The sequence below is a fragment of the Caretta caretta genome, chromosome 2 (genome assembly GCF_965140235.1).
Source record: "Caretta caretta isolate rCarCar2 chromosome 2, rCarCar1.hap1, whole genome shotgun sequence".
Lineage (NCBI taxonomy): Eukaryota > Metazoa > Chordata > Testudines > Cheloniidae > Caretta > Caretta caretta.
The window spans coordinates 24,896,701-24,920,715 of record NC_134207.1 but is presented as its reverse complement, the minus strand read 5'-3'; the positions used below and the strand labels follow the sequence as shown (position 1 = coordinate 24,920,715).

Genomic DNA, 24,015 nt, shown 5'->3' with positions numbered 1-24,015 from the left:
TAAACCGATATAGTTAATGCAGTACAAAAACTGTCATGCTGAGCTAATGGTATGACCTTGCAAAGGCTATCAGGCATAGCATTCACTAGCCACAATCCCTTTTGAAGAAAGTGTTTGCAAGATTGGGATATATGAAGAGGACAAATCAAAGCTCTGAAACTTGTCTAGACTAGAGGTTTTGGTCCTAGTCTAACTAAAGTTAATTGATTGCCAATGAAATAACATGGTGGTCCAAAATTAATTAGATATTTTATATAGAACAGGTTCACCAATGGCTAGTAGCCAAGATGGTTAGGGATGCAACCCCATGCTCTGGGTGTCCCTAAGTCTCCAACTGACAGAAGTTGGGACTGGATGACGGGATGGATCACTCAATAGTTGCCCTGTTCTGGTCATTCCTTTTAAAGCACCTGTCATTGGCAACTGTCAGAAGACCGACTATTGGGTTAGATAGACCATTGATCTGACCCAGGGTGGCTATTTTTATGTTCTTAGGTGTTGGCAAAGGGGAGGGAGTTAGGTAATGAAGAAGAGTGGTAAAGAGTGAGATCAAAGGTAGGCCACAGTACAACTGTGAGGGTGAGGAGCTTTAATGTGAAAGGGAGTTAGCTAAGAGAGTCGAAGAGGGGAGTGACCCACTCAGTACAGGTCACCAGGAAGTTTGTGTTTGTTTGTGGGGTTTTTTTATTGGTGGTACTATGGGGAGATTGTAGAGGAGTGAGGTGGGAAGCAGAGAGGAGGAAGTTGCAAAGCAGAACATATATATCAAAGTTGTTTCTAAATCTGTGCCTTTATAAATATTTGATAAACAATTAAATATAATCAAGAATTTGCTATTTTTTATTTATGAGAGGGGTTACAATTATTCAACAATTGTAATAGTATAAATTGTATATGGGCCAAGTTCAGATGATGAATTCATATTGTTTAAGTGTATTTCAAAGCAAGTCTCTTCTAACCATGTCAACACTTTAAAATAAAAAGTGACTGTACAAAAATGGTCTATTCCCAGTGTGTATTCTGAGCCATATCTGCTTGCTTTAGTGACAAAATGATCTTTTACCCCAATTATCAGATACTTGAGTGATAAAAGTGGTATTAAAAACTTCAGTAGAAGAGAATTGGCTCAGTGGCTTCTCCAGGGCTATGGGAGAGTGAACTGGATTGTGACTCATCGGCAGAATTGTTAACTAAATTGACTGTGCAATTTTTACCCCCTTACTAGAAGAGCACACGTCAGTTAAACAGTAAATGCACTGATAAATGGGTTCCTGGCTGAGTTTGCAGGTCTGGCAATTAGGAAAATCCATCTATTTACTTATAAACTGTGCACATTTGTGAAGCCATTATAGACCATAAACCTGTTACCCCATGATCCTATTGTTAAAGGAATCACTTTCAGAGGAGTGGATGCAAAGCAGATATTAAATTGTAATTATTACTGTATTTGTGGTCATAGAATCCTTCTTTCAGATGCCTTGATACTCTGTCTGGGCAGCATTGGTCCATATTACATGGCCTGACATTCATAGGGATGCTCAGTTAGGACACCGTTGTGTGTGTGTCTCTCTCTCTCTTTTTTTTTTAAAGCTCATTTTGGAACAAGAGAGGTTTTATTTTGTCATTATAGCAGTTTCTGTTCCCAACACTCTCCCTGTCTGCTCCACAAAGGATATGAAGCAGATTTCCAAAGGGATTCAGCACCTGAAATTGGGGCACTTTTGAAAAAATTGTCCTCAGCTTTTAACTTCATAGGCTCCAACCCTTTTCCTGACAAGATTTGGAGATTGGCTGTTGCTTTGTCAGAATGCAACTTTGGAGAGTGAAATAAATGCTCAAATAATTCCTCAGCCTTTCCCAAGGAAAAGTGCTTTAGTTACTAACCAGAGTTTGTGGGTGAAATCCTGGTCCCATTTGAAGTCAATGCCAAAACTCTAATTGATATGATGGAACCATGACTTGACCCTTGATTTTTCATTTAAGTGAATGTTCTAGGTTTACAGGCTTGATAAATATTTCTGTTCTGTATGTTTTCAGACTTGCTGATACTACGTGTATCCAGGATGAAGGTTTGTCGATACAAGATACACAGCTGGTTCCTCTTGGCTTTTTTGGCAGTACATCTCATCAGTCATGTTCAGGGTCAAGGTAATTGATATATAAGACAGCAGTGCTTTTTCATTAGATCACTCTGATGTGCAGAAGTGGGTTTCCCCTTTTACATATGCAATAGTGTTTTCCCTTTGCTAAGGGGATAGTACAGCATTATTGACACCAATGGGAGTTTTGCCGTGACTTCAAAGGGAACATCATCGGGGTCTAGCTCTTCCTGACTCATTTTCACACGTTCTCTGAACTGAAGTGTCTTAGGAGGAAGGTTGCTCTTATTTATCTGTATAGTTAAAATGTCTGAAAATGGGGTTATAGGAAAAAACTTCATTCTGTTTACTTAAATGTAGCTATAAAATATTGATGTTACTACTTTTTAAGCAAATGCATTTGTGGGGGAATGATCATTCTGCAGTGGGACACTGAACTTGCATGGAATACATATTGCTGCTTTGTTGGAACTGTAGCTAATACCATCATTACATTATATAGGGTGGTATGAGGCCCTGCTGCCCTGGGCTGCCAAGTGTCATGATTGTTCATGCACCCCTTTTTGTTTGCATTGTGTCTATATCTTATGTATTACTATTTAAAAATATACTGTTGGTATTGCTAAGCTTAAAAATGATCCTGTGTGGTCTTGACAGTGGTCTCAAGTCTGTCCTAGTGTGTTTTCCTTCCAAACCAACCTTTGCTTTGAAAGCACGAAAGAATAGGACCAGTTCTGCTCTTGGCTATGCTCATGCAACCCCCTTGACTTCAGTTGAGGTTGCACAGGCATAACAGAGTGGAATTTGGCCCTCTCTTTCCCACTGAAAGGAGTGTTGGGTTGTATGTTTATGCATGAAAACAGTCGGTGGATAGGCAGAGGTGCCTAGGTTTTCTATCTCCAGAGGATAGTTACAAGCAGAAATGGCTCTGGGGTCACAGGAAGAGCATGCTTAACAGATGCATATACTGCTACTGACATTGCTCAATCTGCAAATGGTCTTTGATGCTGGCTGACTGCTTGGGGGCAGGAGCCGTGGAAGAGCCCTAAATCCGGGGGGGCTACAGGCACCCAAACCATGTCCCTGCCCTTGTGCTGCCCTTTCTCTCCAAGCCCCTGACCACGCACTGTCCCTTTTCCTCAAGCCTCGCCCCCCCGCCCACTCACTCCTCTTCACCCTCTTTCCCCAGTTGCTTACCCTTACGGCCATTAAAAAGTGGGAGAGCCATGGCCCCCTAGCCCCTCCCATTCCGGTGCTTCTCCTTGGGGGGACCATGCCCCCTTCGGGCTATGGAACATCATTAGGTGCACTAACCAAACTTCCCAGAATGTGGGGAATATTAGCTGTAGTATTTATTGTAGAGGAAGGGGGTTCACTGTGCCTTTCTACTACCTCTGTGCACCTATTCTAAACAGAAATTTAGCCTCCAAATGCTTGTGACTTAATGAGTCGAAGTGAAGCACATGATTATATATGTGTCTGTATATCTTACACTTGACACATATGTGACATTCAGCTCAGGACTCCCAGAACTGTAAGCCATTGTGTTACTCTTCTGCCTCAGCAAGTTGAGAGCTTTGCTGCTGCTAAGATATGTGTCAGCTCCCTGACACTCCAGCCTCTCTGCATTGCCAACAAACTCCTCGGGACTCTGCCAGTCTAAACCTTGCCTGCAGGCAACCATCAGTGAACCCCAGTTCCTCCCGAGACATCTCTCTGCGGTGTCCAGTCCCTCTCACTGGGCACTCACAGAACTTATTAAGTTCACAGCCTTCCAAGAGACAGTGCACACACCAGGCTGTTAGGTTAGCTGAAGACTCACACTTCATTTTAATATAACTGCACTTGGATACCGTAGATACTTTATAGTAAAACTAAAAATAAGTTTATTAACAAAGAACAGAGATTTAAGTGATATTGAACAAGAGAAAAAGAGACCAGTTTGGTTACAAACAAAATAAAACATACTATCTAGTGACTAAAACTTAATTTTAGTTAGTTAAAATTTTTGCCTATGCAGTTTGCTTATTTACTTAAAGTTAACAGCATCTCTAGCCTTTCTGGCCAGGGGATCCAACTTTCTCAGGATCACAAGGTGCTTTTTCCCCATGTCCCCTAAGCAGTGGATAACTAAAATGTCATTTTGCTCCCCTTATGTTACCCAAAGTCTATTGTCACTGCCTCAAGAGCCAGGAAGGCTTTCTAGGGTGCAGATTCTGTCCCCAGAGCAATTGCTAAACTGTCTTCTCCCCTCACTTGTTAACTTGATGGCTTTGTTTACCATATATGTAAATGTACTTTTATTGTCCTCTGCCTGCAGTCAAGTCAGTCAGACAAATAAATCCACATTCTTTTGTCTAGCACATGCTGGGTTTATGCACTGCCTCCCAAACACATTTTAAGAACATATCTCCAGCACACACATGTAACTCTTTGTACACAACTCATCCATCCATCACACAATGATTTTCGGGACCAGTGTGTCACCGGTTTTTATAGGACACCATACTTGATTACACTTTTTTTAATAGTGCGGTAATATTCTATACAATCAGTTGATTCAATTGCTTATTCTTGAGGGGTCCAGACCCCCTGTTCTCCCTGTGGGGTGTCTGGACCTGATTGTCACTACATATGGTTCAGATTTTCAAAACTGTTTTGGGGATTCAGATACATCTAAAAGTAAACTCAGTGGAAGGTGTGTTTAAATCCCCTAAATTGCTTTGAAAATCAAACATTTTAAATGAGGTTAGTTTGTTTGTTTTTTAAATCAGTCATATGTTAGCAGTGGACATAAATTGCACACTAAAATCAAATGCAGGTCTCAGAAAATGTAGGCCGCACCATCATATTATTGAATCATGGGGTATATGGATCCGTAGCCTGTGGAGTATGAGTTGAGAATATTCTTTTGCTACGTTTAAAGTAGTAACATGTCCTCTGAATCTCTCCTTTTGGCCTTTGTTGACAAAGTTTTTCCTTTTTCCCTTTGCAATAAACGATTTACTTCCTCCTCCTTGTAACAGCTGGCTAACTATAAATGATATAGTATGTTTGAGCGATTAAAGAAATAACACATTGTAACAAGGTGCAGGAAAAATAGGGGGTTAGTTTCATCTTGCACAAGCGCTTTGGGGAAGAACTATAAATTGATTCCTTAGGAGAAAGAGAGAATATGTTTGGGAAGGTCTAGTTTCACATTTGAGGTTTTATTCCAATCCTGTGATCCCTTTTCCACACATTAATTTATATTACTTTCTAGTTATGAATGTTATCCTTTGAGACACAGACCCTGCTGAGTGAGATTGTTTTCTGCTGAGTCATTCCACCATCTTGCTCATGAATTATCCAATTATTATTATTTGTTGGTCACTGATAACTTAAAATGTAACTTTCAGATTTTAATGTTTTAATCCTTTTCATTTGTTGAGCTCCCAGTTTGATGTGATGCATTTACTAGCTGCCTTCCAAATCCTTTATTATCCCTCTGCTTTCACTCAATATTTTAATTACTCCCTCACATTTAGTTTGGAATTTTTTTTTTCTTGCTCAACAGATAAAGTTACTTTAAAAATATTGGAGCTTCTTGTCCAGTCTATTAAAATAATGAAAAATTTACTCCCAGCAAAACAACACTGGTTAATAAACCATCACAACTAAGGAAAATATGTCTGCTCTCATTAGAGTTCCCATTTATCCGTTCAATAATTGGGGTGTTAATTTAAGAATTTGCTTTTACATATACAAGATGGTGATTGTACTTCATGTTGTGAGAATTTCCATATGCTGCTAATGTATATGCTAGATAATTTTGGTGGAATATTAATTTGTTCAATTTAATCCATTTTTTTTATTTTTATAACAATATAAAATTAGATTCTAGCAAGTGCAACTAGTATTGCCAGCTTTATACAGTTTGACAGCTATATACTTGAGAATTTTTGTCCTCCTTTTAGAATACTGAGTATTTCAAAGCTTTGTTTTCCTGTTTGTCCTCAAGAATAATGTATCTGGAGCACTAACAAAAATAGCTAACTTCTATGTAGCTGCATAAACCAAGGCCTTGAACTTGTCTTTAGTCTCTTTTTGGGTGATTGCTTGAATGTTGCTGACAGCCATTCATTTGCTCATTCCTGTAAAACCCCTTAACAAGCTCTCACTACTGATTTTTATCAGTTAACGGATTCAGTTTGGATTCATTTTTTTTTCTTTCTGCAAGAAGTGAAATTTTGTTCCACAGACAATAAAGGTCTTCAGAAATAAAGATTTCCTCTTCAGGTTGGTGACCACGTAGTAATTCCCATCAATATTTTGTTGTGTTTGTCCAAATATTAGATTTAACTTCCTTAGTTATATGTACTTCTCTGTGCCAGAACACTAGTCTTTGCATAACTAAGACATAGTTAAATATCTGTTTCGTGAACAACTCTTCTTTTCTCCCTATGATTAATTACTGGCTGGAAATGTCCTCCCCCCATGCTACCCCACATTTAGACACAAAAATGAATAAGTGGTTAGCAAAGATCAGCTAGTTATGTAAAGATTATTCTGGCACAAGTCTTGTAGTCTATCATATTGTAGCTGTATAGAAAGCACAAACACATCTGGTGATTATGTCCTTCTTTGCTTGTTATTGTCAGACATGCTCAAATAAATTTGTTAGTTTCTAAGGTGCCACAAGTACTCCTTTTTCATTTTGGTTTTGTAGAGGCTCCAAAAGTTTACCTGATTTGATGATGGCTAATTACAAGTAGGTCAGAGCTACACTGCTTTGTTAGAAAGTGCTCTTTTAATCTTTAGGTCACACATGGGAGAAAAGGGGGCTTCAGAGCTCATTTTCCCTTGCAATGGTATAGGACACACTTGGCTGGCATTTGTATTCTTGGTGCTTAGCCACTGGATCCCTGTGAATCTTACAGCTGGTTTCCCAAAGATTATTTATGGTTGCTTTGAAAAAGTAAATAATTGGAATTACATATTTTCATGAACTGGTACTCATGATTCATCACTCTAGGTTCATTCAGCACTGACTGATTCTATCCTTGAGCTATGTGTAAATCATTATGAATCTTGAGAATGAATTAAAGACTGTAATCCATACCTGCAACCTTTCTGGTCTTTAAAACTTTTACCACAGCTTCTACCACAGCTTCAGTTATTTTATTACAATTACAATATGCTGAATGTTCTTGCAGTATCTTGGCTAGCACAATATTTCATATTTGATCTTTTAATCACAAAACAGCGTGCACCAAATTTTCAAAGAACTAGTTGTATGTGTGCAATGATACTTTTAGCTGCTCATTCTTCTGAATCTAATAATGCCTATTTTCTAAAGCCCCACTGGGGTGGACAGACAGTCCGGAGATTAGGCCTGTCCAGATCATGCCCACCATCCATGAGCGCATAGTTTGTATGCATGCTCATTGCAGAGATTTTGAAAAGTGTCTTCAGGGTGCCAGGCTGTTTTGACACTCATTGTCTCTGTGCCTCTCACTTCCCACTCTCCCTCTGACTTTTCTCTCCCTTGAATTCCAGTGTCCTGAGAGCAGCTGCGATGTGACTAAGCTGGTCTTGGCTCTTCCACATTCCCTTGCTGCCTCTGGCTCTTAAGGCTGGAGTATAACTGAGGCTGGTGTACTCTGCTAGAATAGGCCCCTCTAACTAATAAGCTGGATACAACTCAATAGCAGGAAGTAAAGCTTTACCATTAAACTTTGATTAACATTTTGATAACTTCTAACATTGCAGCATTGTTAACACTGAGAAACAATTGAACCAACAAACAAAACCAACATGAAAGAAAAGTCAGCTAGTATTTTTATCACCTCTTAGAAAAGCAACAAATAGGGGGGAAAAATACTAGATGATATGACCATGAATCACAAAAAATGCTTGGCCAGCTGGTGTAAATTGCCAAAGCTCCATTGTCTGAAATGGGAGAACTAGTGAGGCCTGAGGGAGTGTCTTGGCAGCTCTTTATCTCCATGGGCTCTGGCACTCATCACACCTGTCTGTGGATCTTAACGAGAAACAACACAGGAGAAGATAAATATTAGCTCATCGTAGAAATTGGGACCAGAAACAACGTTTGGGCCAACAACAACTAAAAAAAGACTAAAACATTATTAAACTTCTTAAAAGAAAATAGAAAGAAAAGATACATGCTATCTTTAAGTCATGGTGTTTGCTGTGGTATATCCTGGGCCTTCAGGTCTAGAAACCATTTGTGCAGTGGCAGGAGGAAGCCGCCCTCTGCTGCCATATCCATCTGGAATTGTGAAGACAGAGGCCTTTGGGATGTATGCTCAATTTTATAGGCAGGACAGAACCAATTGTTGGAGTAAACCATTTGGACTAGTGTAGTTTGGTAGCAGGTACCTCTGCCCTTGAGCTAGCAAAATACCCTCAGCAAGAGGAAGAGGCATGTGCACGCTAGAAAATTAAGTCGATCTAAGTTATATCGATGTACGGCCACTGCAGTAATTAAATCATGTTTGCATGTCCACACTATGTTCCTTGTGTTGGTGGTGCGTGTCCTCACCAGGAGCGCTTGCACCGATTTAACTGACAGTGCGGGGCATTGTGGGAAGGCTTCTGAATGCCAGAAACAGTCAATATAAATAACACAGTGTCTACACTGACACTGCATTGACCTAATTACATCGACCTAAGCACTACGCCTCTTGTGGAGGTGGAATTATTAAGTTGGTGTAGCAGGTGAGTTACGCTGGTGGGAGCGACATTTTAGTGTAGACGCTTACAGGGTTAGGTCAGTGTAAGCTTCCTTGCATCGAACTAACTCTGCAGTGTAGACTAGGGCTGATTCTCCTGTACTGTTACCTTGCCTAGGTGCCTGGTAGGACAATTTTCATAAATAGCACATCATTCAGGCTGTACATACAGGGCTGGGCAACCACAACTCATTACAAGACCATAGCATATGCCTGTGGTCACCAACCAGTTGATCGCAATCGAGTGGTCGATTATAGAAGATCTCCCATTCGATCGCGATCTCCCTAAGACAGGCTCCCTGTCTGCACCGGCCCCATGCCACTCCCGGAAGCAGCCAGTGTGGCTCCAGGGGCAGTAGGGCAGGGGTCTCCCTCCATGCACTGCTCCTGCCTGCAAGCACCGCCCCCACAGCTCCCATTGGCTGGGAATAGGGAGCTGCGACCAATGGGAGCTGCGAGGGCAGTGCTTGCAGAGAGGGGCAGTGTGTGGAGCTATGTGCCACCCTCCCCCCGCAGGGGTGCGTTGCTTCCTTCTGGGAGCATGGGGCTTGGGTAGGCAAGGAGCCTGCTTTAGCAGCAGCCATGCTGTGCTGCCGACCAGGAGCTGCCGGAGATAAGTGCAGCCCGGTGGGAGGCTGCACCCCAGCCCTGAGCCCCCTCCTGGAGCCAGCACCCTGAACCCCCTCCTGCACCCTGAACCCCCTCCTGCACCAACACACTCTGCCCCAGCTCTGACCCCCGTCCCAGAGCCAGCACTCCACCCCCTCCTGCACCCCAACACTCTGCCCCAGTCCAGAGCCCCCTCCTGCACCCAAACTCCCTCCCAGAGCTTGCACTCCTCACCTGCTCCTGCACCCCAACTCCCTGCCCCAGGCTCATCCCAGAGCCCCCTCCCACACTGTGAACCCAGCCCAGAGCCCGCATCTCCTTGTGCACCCCACCCCTATGCCCCAGCCCAGTGAAAGTGAGTGAGGGTGGGGGAGAGCGAGTGATGGAGAGAGGGGAGGATGGAGTGAGTGGGGTGGGGCTTTGGGGAAGGGACAGGGCCTCAGGAAAGGGGCAGGGTAGATCCTGGGTTTCCCTTAAATTCAAAAAGTGATCTTGGGCGTAAAAAGGTTGGAGACCACTGGCATATGCTAATAATATATTAGAGTCAGCTAGTGAACCGGTACGGTACCATAACTGCTGCTGCATGCCCAAAAGCACACAGTGGAAAGTATTCCAGGCATGCAACTGCCTTGCTGACTCAAGTGAAGAGCCCCTGATAGTCCTTGCCATCCTCCCTCTCTTCAGCCATCTCCGCTCCTCTGATCACCTCAGAGCACACAGGTCTGGAATTTCTGCTTGTTCCTGGGCACCTAAAATGCCACCTACCCCTTTCTCCCACAATCCCTTCATGTTTCCATCCTTTCCAACTTCTACTATGTTGAACTATAGTTGATGATCCACAAGTCAGTAGAGGCTGGCTTCACCTACAGTGCCTGGATTGCCTTTGCCTGAACCTTGGTTAGCCTGTATACGTCTAAGTTAGCCGTGGAGGGGCCCAGGACAATTCTAGTTTCTGATAAGGATGAATGTGCATTAACTACTGAGGCCATGCCCATGACCCAACCAGTTTGCATGCTCCATTTTTGCAGCTCTGCACGCACCCTTTTGAAAAATGTGCTATTTCCTGTCCCTTGCTTGCAACCTAAAATACACATACAAGAAGGACATTTGTGCCCACACAAGTCTTTGAAAACTTGGCCCTGAGTGACTTAAATGAAAAACCCATGATATTTGGCATAAGAGCTAGGAAAGGCATATTGCCAAATAAGAAGGAAGATCAATTTTAGTTCCTATACATTAACAAAGAGCATTTTGTATAACCAGCTTTGCTTGCTAAACTAGAGTCTTAACATCTAACACCATTTGTCTCTGTCTTTTGTAAAGTCAGTAGTTTTGGTTTTTTCCCCACTGTAAATTAAAGGCTATGTCTTTGGGGGAAATAAGGCACCTTGGGGATTAATATTATTTTACAAACTAATAAGCTGATTTATGTGACATTTAGAATAATTTGCATCCTTTGTGTTGTCAAACTTGTGTGCGTGTGTTTGCCTAAGTATTTTCTTTAACATTTATTTAAAAATTAATATAAATACTTTTTTTGTATGGTACAGTAAGATCTCTTTATTTTTTCCTTACAGTGGCTCCACCAACAAGACTAAGGTATAATCTAGTCACTCATGACAGTGTACAGATTTCATGGAAAGCCCCTAAAGGGAAATTTACTGGATTTAAGCTTCTTGTCACTCCAAGTTCAGGTAAAAAATATTTACATTTGTCTATAGACATATTTGGTTCATTTAGGTCCAGTGATTATGCTGTCATGGTGACCTGGAGGAAAGCAGCCGCCTATTGCTTTGGGGCTCACTCCACAACGCTGGGGGACTTTGAGCTGGCTCTGGACAACCCGGAGCTCTGGCTGTCCAGCAGGAGGGAGATCAATCCAACTTGCCACACTGCAGCTGGAGGCTAGTCTGAATGCAGATGTCTGGAGTGTCCAGGGGGTGGAGTCAACTGACTGATACTTTCTGTGCTTCATCATCGGTAGCGAGCTCTACCTCTGGTGCTGTCCCTGTGAGCATTCCCTCCTCTGTCCTGCTTGCCGTATACAGGGAAATAGCAAGTGCCCCAAAAGAGTCAGTAGATGAAGTTTTGTGAATGTCCATGGGAATTTTGGGCAGTCAGAACAAGGGAAGTGAGTAAAAGGCAGAGGGGCAGGTCCTTAGCTGGCATAATTTTTTATAGCTTCATTGTCAATGCAGCTAAGAGATTCTGAACTAGTGGATTCTGAACTTCTCCAGTCTGCATAATATTTTAGTCATGCTTAATGTAGCCCTTATCCAACAGACCCCCTATCAGGAGAGGGTAAATGTTCATAAACTGTGCTGCTGAAGAAACCAAAAACAAATTTTTGCAATATATCCACACTGTTATTCCTAGTACCAAGACAACTAAACTATAGCTTAGTTATTTTAGAATAACTATCACATGTAGACTATAATGTATTCATTTGAAATTTATAAATGTGAGGTCTACAAACTGCATTTGCACTTTGTTGTTTCATTTATATATAATCTACTTTGAAGAATAAAATGTAGCTTACAGATTGGACAGTGAAAAAGAACAGCTGTAGCAATTTCTTGACGAGAAAGCGATAGTTTTCTTTTTCCTCCCCCTATTCTACTGTTGCACTGGCTTTCAACCTTAAAATGAGCAGACATGTGATATATAAAAGCAATACAAATGTGCCAAAAACCACAAACCAATAAAAGTTGCAACAGTGTGTGACATGAAGCAGTTAAGTCAGCTATTGTGCGAAAAGGTATTAAATTCCAAAGGAATGAATGGCCGCTGAGTCAGATGAGCAAAAGGAAAAAGAGTGTAAGCAGTTTTGATAGTGTGAATGTGGTATGCTTTGGCAGTCCGCTGACGGCAGAGGGTCTCCAATAAATGTTAATCCTCAAGGTAGTTTGCAATATGGATAGTTTGTACGTTCAGTTAAAGCAGTGGTAGATTTAGTAGGGCCCAGTCTAGTAGTGGTAAGCAAAAGGATGGAGAAGGGAGGGTGGTGAGCACTGGTGGGCAGTGCTGAGTACGACGCACTGCTGGTGCCACTTCAGTGCCTCTTGCCCTACTGCCCACCACCCTGCACTCAAAGCCTGCATATGGGTTGAGGCAGGAGTAGTGAAATGCACAAAATGCAGCTGCTGAGCCCTTGTTAGTGGTTATTGGATCATGCTTGGGAAAAGTTATTAGGCCACTCCCTTCCTCTGCCTAACAACTAAAACAAACTCCTTTAATGTGTCCTTTGAGGACTATTTCCTAAGTATTTTAAAAAGTTTGAAATTCACTCCCAGCTGCTTGAACCCTGCCACTGATCGTGGGAGACTCAAATCCCAGATGAGTCTTCACGGTTCAGTCATGCTGAAAATTGCTTTTTAGGCTTTGAGTTTATGGACTGCTCACTCCCTCCCTCCCCACAATTACCTGCCTAGCCGTGTCACAGCTAGTTCCCCATATGTAGCTCCTCCCACCTCATTCCTAGTGTCTCGGATCATGGGTCCAGTGCTCATTGGTTTGTATCCTTTTGCACTATGATCCATTTCTCTGCTGAGTTAACCCTGTGCAAGACTCTCTCCCCTCTTAGAGCCTTTTCTGGTTCCTATTCCTTTAAGCCAGGGCACTTGAAAACTACTGTGACTTCTTCTGCAGCTAGTTCCTATGTGTTGACTGTCTTGTTGCAGCAAAACTCTTTTAGAGCTGCTGGCCCCTTGAAGTGTGCTTGATCAGATTAACTTCTGCACTGGATTTTTCTTACCTGCAGTTCTTCAGTTCCCTGCTCTTATAAACTGCCCCTTCCTGTTTCAGTTGCTCTGCTTTGGCCTCATTAGAAGAACAGACCTATAGCTGCCACTCACTACAAATTGCTTTTTTTCCCTTCTCTCCATGTGGGTGTCAGGGATCCAGGTAGAGCAGGGTCAGTCTCCAAGCAACTCTCTGGGCACAGCTGAACCTGGCAGGGGCTGCCTGATTGACTGCACTTCCTGACTGGTGGAGGGCAGATTTAAACTCCTACTTGAGCCAGTAGCAGCCAGAAATCTATTGTTGCTCAATGCATCCCATGCCACAGCTGTGCTTGATCCTGCTTCCTGTACCTGCTCCCATCCAGTCCCTGCCTGCTCCTATCCAGCCTACTCTTGTGCCCTTTCCAGTTCCTTCCCTTCTCATCCTCAATACCCCTGGCTCTACTTCCTGACTACATCTCCAACTCCCCATTGGCTCTTTCATTTGGCTTCTGACCCGTGGCTCTGGTCTCAAATACACCCACAGAGCCCTGATTCTTGACTCCGGCTTGACTCCGCTCTAATCTGGCCACCCTCATGGTTCTGACCATTAGGCATGACTGCCCACATCCCAGATGTGATCCTGACAGTGGCTTTGAGCTGGGCTTCCTGGCTGTCTTACTGGGCCCACTGGCCTCTGCATTTCACTAGCACAGTCCTTCTGGCTTCAGCACTCTGGGACTGTCCCTGCTTGTGAATGCAGTCTCTGCTTCTCTGGAGAGATTTTTCCCACTCTCCACGGTTCATGGTGTTAGCTAGTAGCTGCTTTCATAGATTCATAGATTCATAGATATTTAGGCCAGAAGGGACCATTATGATCATCTAGTCTGACCTCCTGCACAATGCAGGCCACAGAATTTCACCCACCACTCCTAAAAAAGACCTCACACCTATATCTGTGCTATTGAAGTCCTCAAATTGTAGTTTGAAGACCTCAAGGAGCAGAGAATCCTCCAGCAAGTGACCCGTGCCCCATGCTACAGAGGAAGGCGAAAAACCTCCAGGGCCTTCCAATCTGCCCTGGAGGAAAATTCCTTCCCGACCCCAACTATGGCGATCAGCTAAACCCTGAGCATATGGGCAAGATTCATCAGCCAGATACTACAGAAAATTCTTTCCCGGGTAACTTGGATCTTACCCCATCTAAAAACCCATCACAGGCCATTGGGCCTATTTACCATGAATATTTAATTACCAAAACCATGTTATCCCATCATACCATCTCCTCCATAAACTTATCGAGTTTAATCTTAAAGCAAGATAGATCTCTTGCCCCCACTACTTCCCTCGGAAGGCTATTCCAAAACTTCACTCCTCTGATGGTTAGAAACCTTCGTCTAATTTCTAATCTAAATTTCCTAGTGGCCAGTTTATATCCATTTGTTCTTGTGTCCACATTGGTACTGAGTTTAAATAATTCCTCTCCCTCTTTCCTCCCAGTAGTTCATTCTATTATCTGTGCCTCCCAGGGTCACTGCAACACTTCTCCTCAGAGCTTCTGGAATGCTGCCGATACCAGCTAGACCTCCTGGCCATCTCCTTTCACTCCTAGTCAAGGTCTACTTCATGATGTCCTATTCCTCCAGCCTCTCATTTCATGTCCACATTCCCAGTTGGGGATGAGTCTCTGGACTGCTTCCAGAACAGAGTAATGCCCACAGAGGTCTCTGCTAGTTCAGATGGCTCAATTTCCAGGGTGGCCTTCCAGTTCCCCTCCTGTGTCTCACTTTGTCCCCTCTCCAGGACCTCCATTTCCTGTAGGCCTTTCCTGTGTGTGTGTGTGTGTGTGTGTGTGTGCGTGCGCATGCGTGCATGCTTTCACATGTGTGTACATAGCCAGGCCTTACCTGTTATTCAAGTTAGGTTTTGGAGAAAATGTACATCCCATGAGATCATCCTTTTAAGGACACAGTATGTCAGCCCACCTGGCTCCCTGCTTTTCTGGGGTGTCCTCTGTGTCATTCCAAAGGGACAAGGGTTTGGAACAGACAACCAGTGATGAGTGACTGGACTTTGGTCATTACCGTACTTAATGTAGCTTAAGTATACGTTTAAGTTGTTTAAAATGTAGTAATTTACCTTATCAGAGCATTCACTATTTACTATGCCGCTGATTTTATTTCTCCTTTTGTTTCCTTGCAGGTGGAAAAACCAATCAACTAACTCTTCAAAACAGTGCAACCAAAGCAATTATTCAAGGTCTTATTCCAGATCAAAGCTATGCAGTTCAGATTATTGCATCCAATAAAGACCAAGAGAGCAAGCCAGCACAAGGGCAGTTCAGAAGTATGTATCTGTATGCATATATCATATCTCACATATTGCACTGTCTTACCAAATACCTCTTCAATCTATATATGTGCAGTATACTCAGATACCACAGAGATGAGCATGTTATGAATACTTAGACCGATAGAGAACACAGAGCCAATTTCAGCCAGGTGTAAAAAGGTGCAAGTCTGTTGACTTCAGTGGAGTACACCTGGTAATACAAAGTCTGGCTTTATCAGACATCATGCAAGAAATCTTAGTAGCAGGGATTCTAAACTAAAAACTTTGGGCTATTAACATTTCCTTTAATTTTCTCCTTTCCCTTGTGAAAATAGCCCATGACTCATAAAAAGGGAATTGTGAGTGGGAGGAAATGAAAGGAATATCTTTTTTTATTTCTTCACTTTTTCATGGATTTCCAGTGTAATTCTTAGAATGGGGTCAGGGAAGCCACGGGTAAGTCTTAAAACTTTGAACATATGATAGGCCAGATGCTCAGCTGGTGTAAGTCAGTACAGCTCTGTTTAATGGCGCTATGTCAGTTTACATCTGTTGAGAATCTGGCCTAATATGTTCAGCACATGATCCTGCAAAACCCAAACAAATACACCGGACCCTCGCTAGAACACATGTCTATATAGCGCGAATTCGCATATAATGCGGTGGCGGCCATGGATCCCAAATTTAATTACTTTAATTGCAATTCATTTTAACGCGGTCCCCGCGTTAACGCAGTACCACACATGGATCCCAAATCCCGCGTTCTAGCGAGGGTCCGGTGTATATACAGAAAAGGATAAATGTGTTCTGTCTGAGGGTGTGTTGATTAGTTAGGTGAGCTTTCTGCCCTGATTGACATCTCAGGCCTAATCTACATTAGGAAATTAGGTCAGTATGACTATGTCTCTGAGGGGTGTGAAAGATCCATGCCCATAAGTGACTCAGTTAAACTAAACTAACCTCCAGTGTAGATGGTGCTGGATTGATGGCAGAATTCTCCCATCTACCTAGCTATCGCCTCTCGGGGAGATGGAGTACCTAGGCCGGCAGGAGAACCCCTCCGGTGGCCTAGGTACTGTCTTCACTGAAGTGCTACAGCAGTGCAGCTGCAGCGTTCTAAGTGTAGCCAAGCCCTCCTGGAACTCAATTAAAGACCGATCAGGACAGATTTAGTCCACAGAACCAAAGACCAAATAGCCTGGGGGTAGGGAAGTAATTTTTCCTGAATCCCCTTCCTACAAAACACCGTGTATGAACATTTTTAGTATCTGAGGTGCTGGTGCTTCAGGTTTCTAACCGTGTAATGGGGTCTGCCAATCACTGTTCTAATTGCTAGACCACCCTCCTCTCCTCTCCAGCACATGATAACAAGTGCTGATTACTTGATGTAGAGGCCATGTCAAGTCCTTCTCGGAATTCCCCAGTGCCTGTATTTATTATTTTAAATACCACTGGTTGCAAAACCTGCAAAACCACAGGTTACTTTAGCATTAAAGAAAAACCTATAGAATGGCTACTCAAGCTTCCAAAGTATGAGCTGTGGTTGTTCGTAACTGGCTGTATTCCACAGGAGAAGCAGAGTTGGCAGCTTGATTTTTAGAATGCCGGGGTTACAATCTATTTAATATATTGTTTCTTTAGCTGCAACATGTTTTCATTGGCTGTAGTGAGACTTGGATGCCATTTGACCGTATAATGACTGTATGAATGAAGCCAGATACAATGTGTATGCAAGTCCTTCTTTTTTTATGTTGCATTTTCATGGCTTTTTCTTCCCCCATGACAAAGTGATGACTAATTCTTGGGACTGTGGAAGATTATACTATTCCAAGGCGCTTTTGGGGAGGGGAAAGGAGGGCCAGAGTAAAATCATGAGAGACTAGCAGGACACTGAACACATCAGCATTTTAAACTCTGAGTTCTAGTTAATGTACAAAGTTTTTTGTCTTTCTTTTTTCAAGCCTACAGAAATCTTAACAGCTTGCAGTAGTCTGTTATTCTTGGGATAATTTATATTTTCTTTTACATGATCAGGTATGCAATTCTTATGTGATAGCTTACAAATCACAGTAGAATAAAAAGGTATAAAATAAGTAAGGCCTTGTAATGGAGTTTTGTCTGAAAGAGGTAGATTGAACAGATGCACTAATAGATTCAATTTCATCATCCTGCAAATATGTGAATGATTTTTTTTTTGGCTTTTAAAGCTTTATAGAGGCAATATTTTTAACAATGTCTTCAACTCCATAGGGGTAGTCTCTGTAGAAGAATGGCCAGCTCTTTGCCAGAATTACTTTGCTTTTTTGCCTTCTAGTGAGAAGTCTCTCATGTTAGTGCTCTGTTCACCACTTGGAGACCAGTCTTGTGTGTAGACATCTTCAACAGCCACTGGAGTCAGTGGCTATTGAAGCCAAATCAGACCTTACTCAAGCAACACTTGCAATTGGCAAAATCATGAAGTCCTTTACATAAGAACGGCCATAATGGGTCAGTCGAAAGATCCATCAAGCCCAGTATCCTGTCCTCTGACAGTGGCCAATGCCAGGTGCCCCAAAGGGAATGAACAGACAGGCTATCATCAAGTGATCCATCCCCTGTCACCCAATCCCAGCATCTGGCAAACAGAGGCTAGGGACACCATCCCTCCCCATCCTGGCAAATAGCCATTGATGGACCCATCTTCCATAAATCTATGTAGCTCCCTTTTGAACCCCTTCTCTCCCTTTTTTTTTTTGTACTCTGGCAATATCTCCCTTTCACTTCAGTGCAAGATTTGGCTGGGTAAGATGTGAGTCCAGATGTTCTTAGGGTACATCTACACTTCAAGCTGGAGGTGTAATTTCTGGCTCGGGTAGATGGAATTGTTCAGATTGAGCAAGTGTGCTAAAAATAGAAGCATAGCCATGGCAGTGCATATGGCAGTATGGGCTAGTCGCCCTGAGTACAATCCTACCTGGGACCCTAGGTACATACTGGAGTATCTGCCTCATCCCACTGCCTGTGCCCCTGCAGCTATACTTCTATTTTTAGTGTCCTAGCTCAATCAAAGTTAGCGCACGTATGTCTACCCAACCTGGAAGTTACACCCCTAGCTCGAGGGTCGGCATAACCTAATCATGGGCTGGCTCATGAGGGTCTCAGTCTGCCCTGAGTAAAGGGTAGAGTGTGGATTCACTATTCCAAGAGCAGACAAAGGAGAGAATTGTCTCTGAATCACAGTTCTCCCACTTTGCTCCTGGGGTAAGTAATCTGCTATTGGTATTGACATGACAAAGATAGCATCCCATCTCTGCCCCCACACAGCTGTGCTGGCCATTGTGTGCTGGGGAAGAAGTCAAGACTCCAATTATTTTCCACCAGGATTCATGCACTTGCCTCCCATTTGCTCTGGGGTGAGGGTGAGAGGATAGCAGGCCTGCAGAGGCTGCTCCCCTCTCCACCCACTACCCCCACACACTGGAACCTGCAATGTAGGTATCAACACTGTAGAATGGAGACTTGTATCTCCCTTACTCCCTGTGCAGCACTGTAGAGATTGGAAGGATTGTCCTGGGGTTATGAACTGGATTGTGATTCAACAGATCTATGTTTAATTCCTGGCTCTGTTACAGGCAGTGTCTGGGAATTTGGGTGAATTATTTAATATCTCTGGTCTCAGTTCTGCAAAACAGGGATAATATTTCCTCTCTATCCTTCACCTGTCATGTCTATTTATCTTGTAAGCTCTTTGGGGCAGTGAGAGTCTCTCTTACTATGTGTTAATGCCTAGCACAAGGAGGCTTTTGATCTTGGCTGGGGCCTCTATGCACAGTATAATATAAATAATGATCAATGCTGGTCATAAATCAGCCCTATATAAATTAAAGGCTTTAATCTGGGTAGAATTTATTTTCTGTTCTTTATAAGTACGTATGTCTGTTGCCACAGGAAAAACACATCCCTTCTTGGCAAGACTGAAAGCTATTCAAGGTGGCATATTAGATCATTAGCCACTGTGGCAGCTGCATGGATGTTAACACCAATTAATTTCCTAAAACAATTCTGAGAGGGTTTGTTGTAGAAAAACTATATCGCACACAAAGTTGACTGCATTCATATGGGCTTTAGATGTGATATTGCCACAATATTTCTCGGTGGGAAGAACAGGGTGATGCAAAGACTAGATGATCACAATTATCCCTCTGGCCTATAATACAAAGTTGGGAATCACTAAACAGGCTGAATTCTCCCTGCTATGGATGAGGGAAGGGTGTAAGGAGCCTTCACACCCACCCCTAACTTGTTTAGCCCATGTGAGGGCTAGGCACAATGGGAGTCTGAGCTATGGACCTGTCCTACTCCTGTGGGAGTGTGTGGTGCCCTGAAGAAGGCAGGAAGGAGGCAGCCCAAGGCATGGGCTTCATGGAGGGATATAGTAGCTGGCATTAATTCACCAGGTGCCAGAGACTGGAGAGGAATTCTGTCCTCCTGACCCATTCCCACTCTCTAGCCATCCTGGCCAATTGTCTGGGGTGGTGGAGCAGGAGGTTTGCACTCCTGTGTCTTTCCTCTGGGCAGATTTTCCATCACCAAAGGCTCTCCTAAACTTTGGGTTCTGCTAGTAGAAGCAACTTAGGTCCTGATACTGATGTCCCTGTGCTGGGACTCTCCTGAGTGAGGAGTCACTCTCACCAATACCTACCAAGAACATGACTGAGATTAGAAAACAAACAACCCAATTGCCGTTTGCTGCATAAGCAAATTGTACAAATGTTGCATGAAGATTCTGGTATGGGGGAAGAATATGATACATTTAACTAAGCTTTTCCCAGTCTGATACATTTCCTTTTATCTTTGTAGTTAAAGATCTAGAAAGAAAGAAGGAAACATCAAGTAAATCCAAGGTCAAGGGTACAGAAGGTCAAGGGTACGGGAGTAAACCATCTCCATCTACAGAAGGTCAGAATGTCAAAAAATATGATTTTGTGATGTCACATTAATAGCCAGTTAAATATATAACTCTGCCATTACACGAACCATTTTCCTCATTACAGATAAGTGACTTTTTTTTCACTTGTTTTCCAAGATAATTATCTGCATTTAATTGCATTGATGGCAATTATAGCAATTAAATATAAGTAAAAGGCAATTTTATTCACCCTGGATATTTGATTAGCTACAATAGAAAGTTTTCTTTACTTTGCTGTTCTATTTTTCATCTTTAAACAGAGTTTTTTAAAACTAAACAGCATGAAAAATAATTGAAAGTATTCTTTTGAACCTGCATAAAACAGATAGTCTTGCCTGATTTCTTCACTTCCATTCATTAGTCAATATACAACATAGTATATATATAATAATGACTATGACTTTCATGCTTGGAACTGATGTGAAATTGTCATATTTTATTACTTTGCCCTCTAGAATCAACCTTGCATAACTACCTGATTTTAATGTACAAATGTCTGTTTTATGCATGCATTACATGTCATTATGTGTCATTACACAAGTTTTATTTTAGATGTTTTGATTTTGAGTGCGAGAGAGAGATTCTTTACAGATTAACAAAAATAAATGTAGCAGACTTGGACGGGTAATGCGACTGGGCTAGTCATCAGAAACATTTCCAGTATATATAGCACATACAAGAAAATCCATTCTGCATTTAACACCTAACATAGCTTCCTGTTGGTTCTGAATTCTTAAAAGAAATCCTCCTTTCAGAAATAACACTGAAGGCAATTATTCCCATGAGCAGTTATCTACGATATGCAGAGCAAGCAAGGGCAAGAAGAGCTTGAGATAATCTTTCTGCAATAAATAGACAGTTGCAAGGTTCTCACCTCTCCAGTGCCATTTTATTCTGTATCATGGTAGTGCAAGCACTATGTTATTGGTCCAAAGGTCACTGAAGTCAATGGGAATCTTTCCACTGATTTCAGTGGGCTTCGGATTATACCCTATATGTCTGTTCAATAATTACAAGACAAAAAGAACAGGAGGACTTGTGGCACCTTAGAGACTAACCCATTTATTTGAGCATGAGCTTTCGTGAGCTACAGCTCACTTCGTCGGATGCATAAAGTGGAAAATGCAGTGAGGATGTTTTATACACACAGACCATGAAAAAATGGGCGAAGTGAGCTGTAGCTCACGAAAGCTCATGCTCAAATAAATGGGTTAGTCTCTAAGGTGCCACAAGTCCTCCTTTTCTTTTTGCGAATACAGACTAACGCGGCTGCTACTCTGAAACCTGTCATTATGCAAGGAATTACAAGACAGTATCTAAATTAATACAGTTTGGTTTTGTACAGCATTGTTCATACCAATTTGCCACTAAGTCTTCACGTTCCATACAGAATGTAAAGAAGTTTACTGGAAAGAAGTTTCTGGAAAGAAGTTCACTAGCATGTATGGTACTGTAAACTGTGCGCTGCATCTGCTGATGTAATATGGATGGAGGTGATCTGACCTAGTATTTGGGAGAATGTCAAATATTTGGGAGCTGGGGGAAATGAGATGGTTAGGGAAGGAAGATGTGATTGTTTAGAGGCTTAAGAAGTGAAAAAGGCCAGGGAGAAAAAGCTGGGCCTGTAATAACATTTGAAGAAAGTGTTGAATTGGCTGAGAGAGAGAAGGTCCCTGAGCCACATTTCAGGAGAGGATCTACTACACCCTTCAGGAAGACCAGAAGTAGAGGCAGAACTAAGTCTATCTGCAAAGTTTGGAGAAAGGAGGATGAAGCTGGCACAAGAAAGTTGTGGTCTGTTGCCTCCCCATGTCATGATTCAGTCCTTTAAAAAAATTATTAAATCTTTTAACTTCAGAACTTGCTTTAGTTCTTTGAAGGTCTTCACATTCCATGTAAATACTGATGGTTAGTACTGAATACCAAAATGGAAGTGTGCCATATGCTCAGAAGAAATGCAAAAGTTTTCTATGAAAAACTGTTGGTCTTGTCTGAAGGTTTTCTGTGAAGCTGGGGTGTGTGCTGGGGTAAAGTAAAACTTGGAAATAGCTCACTTTTTTGCCCTATTTGTAGCTATTTTTGTGGATCCTGACTTTAATTCAGTACAGCTCTGTTCCCAATCCAACCCCATTTAAGTCAACATAAAGATATCATTAGGCTGGATTCTTCACTGGCTTAAACCTTACGCAGACTTTCACTTTGTACAGGTGCAGATTTTATTTAATGTAATGGCAATTCAGGCCAATTGATTTTAATGGGAGTTGGACAACAGCATTAGCAAAAACCTTTTATGTAGAATACGACTGCATCTGTGGTAAAATACATAGGACAGAAGTGAACCTAGAATGGTACATTGGTGCAGGAAGAATAATGTTATCCAAATTGTATGAGTTGATAGCTAAACACTTTAGTTTATACTTCTGGATTTGAGAGAGCTCAAAAGAAATGAGGGAGGAGTTGGGGAAAGACAGATTAAAACATTGTTAAGAACAAAATAACATGGTAAAGTAAAGTATAAAAAATGATGCTTAGACATTTGATATTAAACACTTTTTGAACATGACTAAATGAACTGAGACCAGCAATAAATTGCTTCATGCCAAAATTAAAAATCTGGATATTAATATAACCCTAATTAAACCCCTCAAATATAGCAGTCGAAATAGACTCAAAGAATTTGTGTGTGTTATATCATATAAAGTGCATGCACGCGAACACACATGTTGATCAAGATCACTTTTGAAGCTATAATAATGGTATGAGAAAGGTATTCAATAGTAGAATATATGCTTTGAAAGAGAGCATTGGGCAGACACTAGACTGACTTATAGGAGCTTCACTAGTATTGCAATTCAAGATGATTCTGACATTTTAAGACTAGAAATAATGTCCCTGATGCACTTGGGATGCATCACAAAGTAGCAATTCCAGGGAGCTGCTACAGTGTCTTTTCATCCTCTGCCATGTGGCCAGTGGAAGTTAGAGTACGCACTCTGCTGTTCTAACTTCCACCTCTAGAATACGTAGGCAGACCTTGTGTCAGTGGAGTATATCAGGTGTAGTGGAGCTCCATGATACACTGCTCCTCTCATGTCCCCTTCTCCCCCTTATACCACAGATGGCGTGGGCAGCTGGCACAGGAAGGCGCTAAACAGCCTCTGACAGTTTTACACTGTCAGAGCATCCCAGAGCCTGGGCTCCAGCCCATGCTTGAATGCCTACATTGCAATGTTATAACCCCACTGGCCAAGCCCCGCAAACCCAAGTCAGCTGACACAGGCCAGCCCTCGAGTTGTTTTATTGCAGTGTAGACATACCCAGAGATTCCTCTTACAGGCTGAAGAATCCTCCAGGGCAACCCTCTGGCTGGTTTTGAACTTGGTGGAGCAGAGAATCCAACCCAACATCTTGAGGTAAAGCTGTTAATGAACAACAATAATTTGTTTAATAAAGTATGGTAGAACTGAATATTGACATTATGTGAGAGAGCAGAATATGTGGCAGCTACCTTATGCTGTTAGAACCTCTTAGAAAATGTTCTTAGCTTACCTATGGAGTTTGTAAAAAGGACAAAA

At 42.2% G+C, this 24,015-nt stretch overlaps 1 protein-coding gene across 3 annotated transcripts in view; it reads left to right on the top strand.

The window, feature by feature from the left end:
- COL14A1 (collagen type XIV alpha 1 chain) overlaps positions 1–24,015 on the top strand; it is a 171,493-nt gene that overhangs the window by 3,375 nt on the left and 144,103 nt on the right. For 2 of the 3 annotated variants that reach the window (XM_048841563.2, XM_048841564.2), the window contains exons 2-5: positions 2,038–2,148; positions 11,020–11,136; positions 15,364–15,507; positions 20,332–20,430. In XM_048841563.2, coding sequence (XP_048697520.2) covers positions 2,064–2,148; positions 11,020–11,136; positions 15,364–15,507; positions 20,332–20,430 — 445 coding nt within the window. In that variant the 5' untranslated portion in view covers positions 2,038–2,063. The remainder of the gene's footprint in view (positions 1–2,037; positions 2,149–11,019; positions 11,137–15,363; positions 15,508–20,331; positions 20,431–24,015) is intronic. The other variant, XM_048841565.2, reaches the window with a different exon arrangement.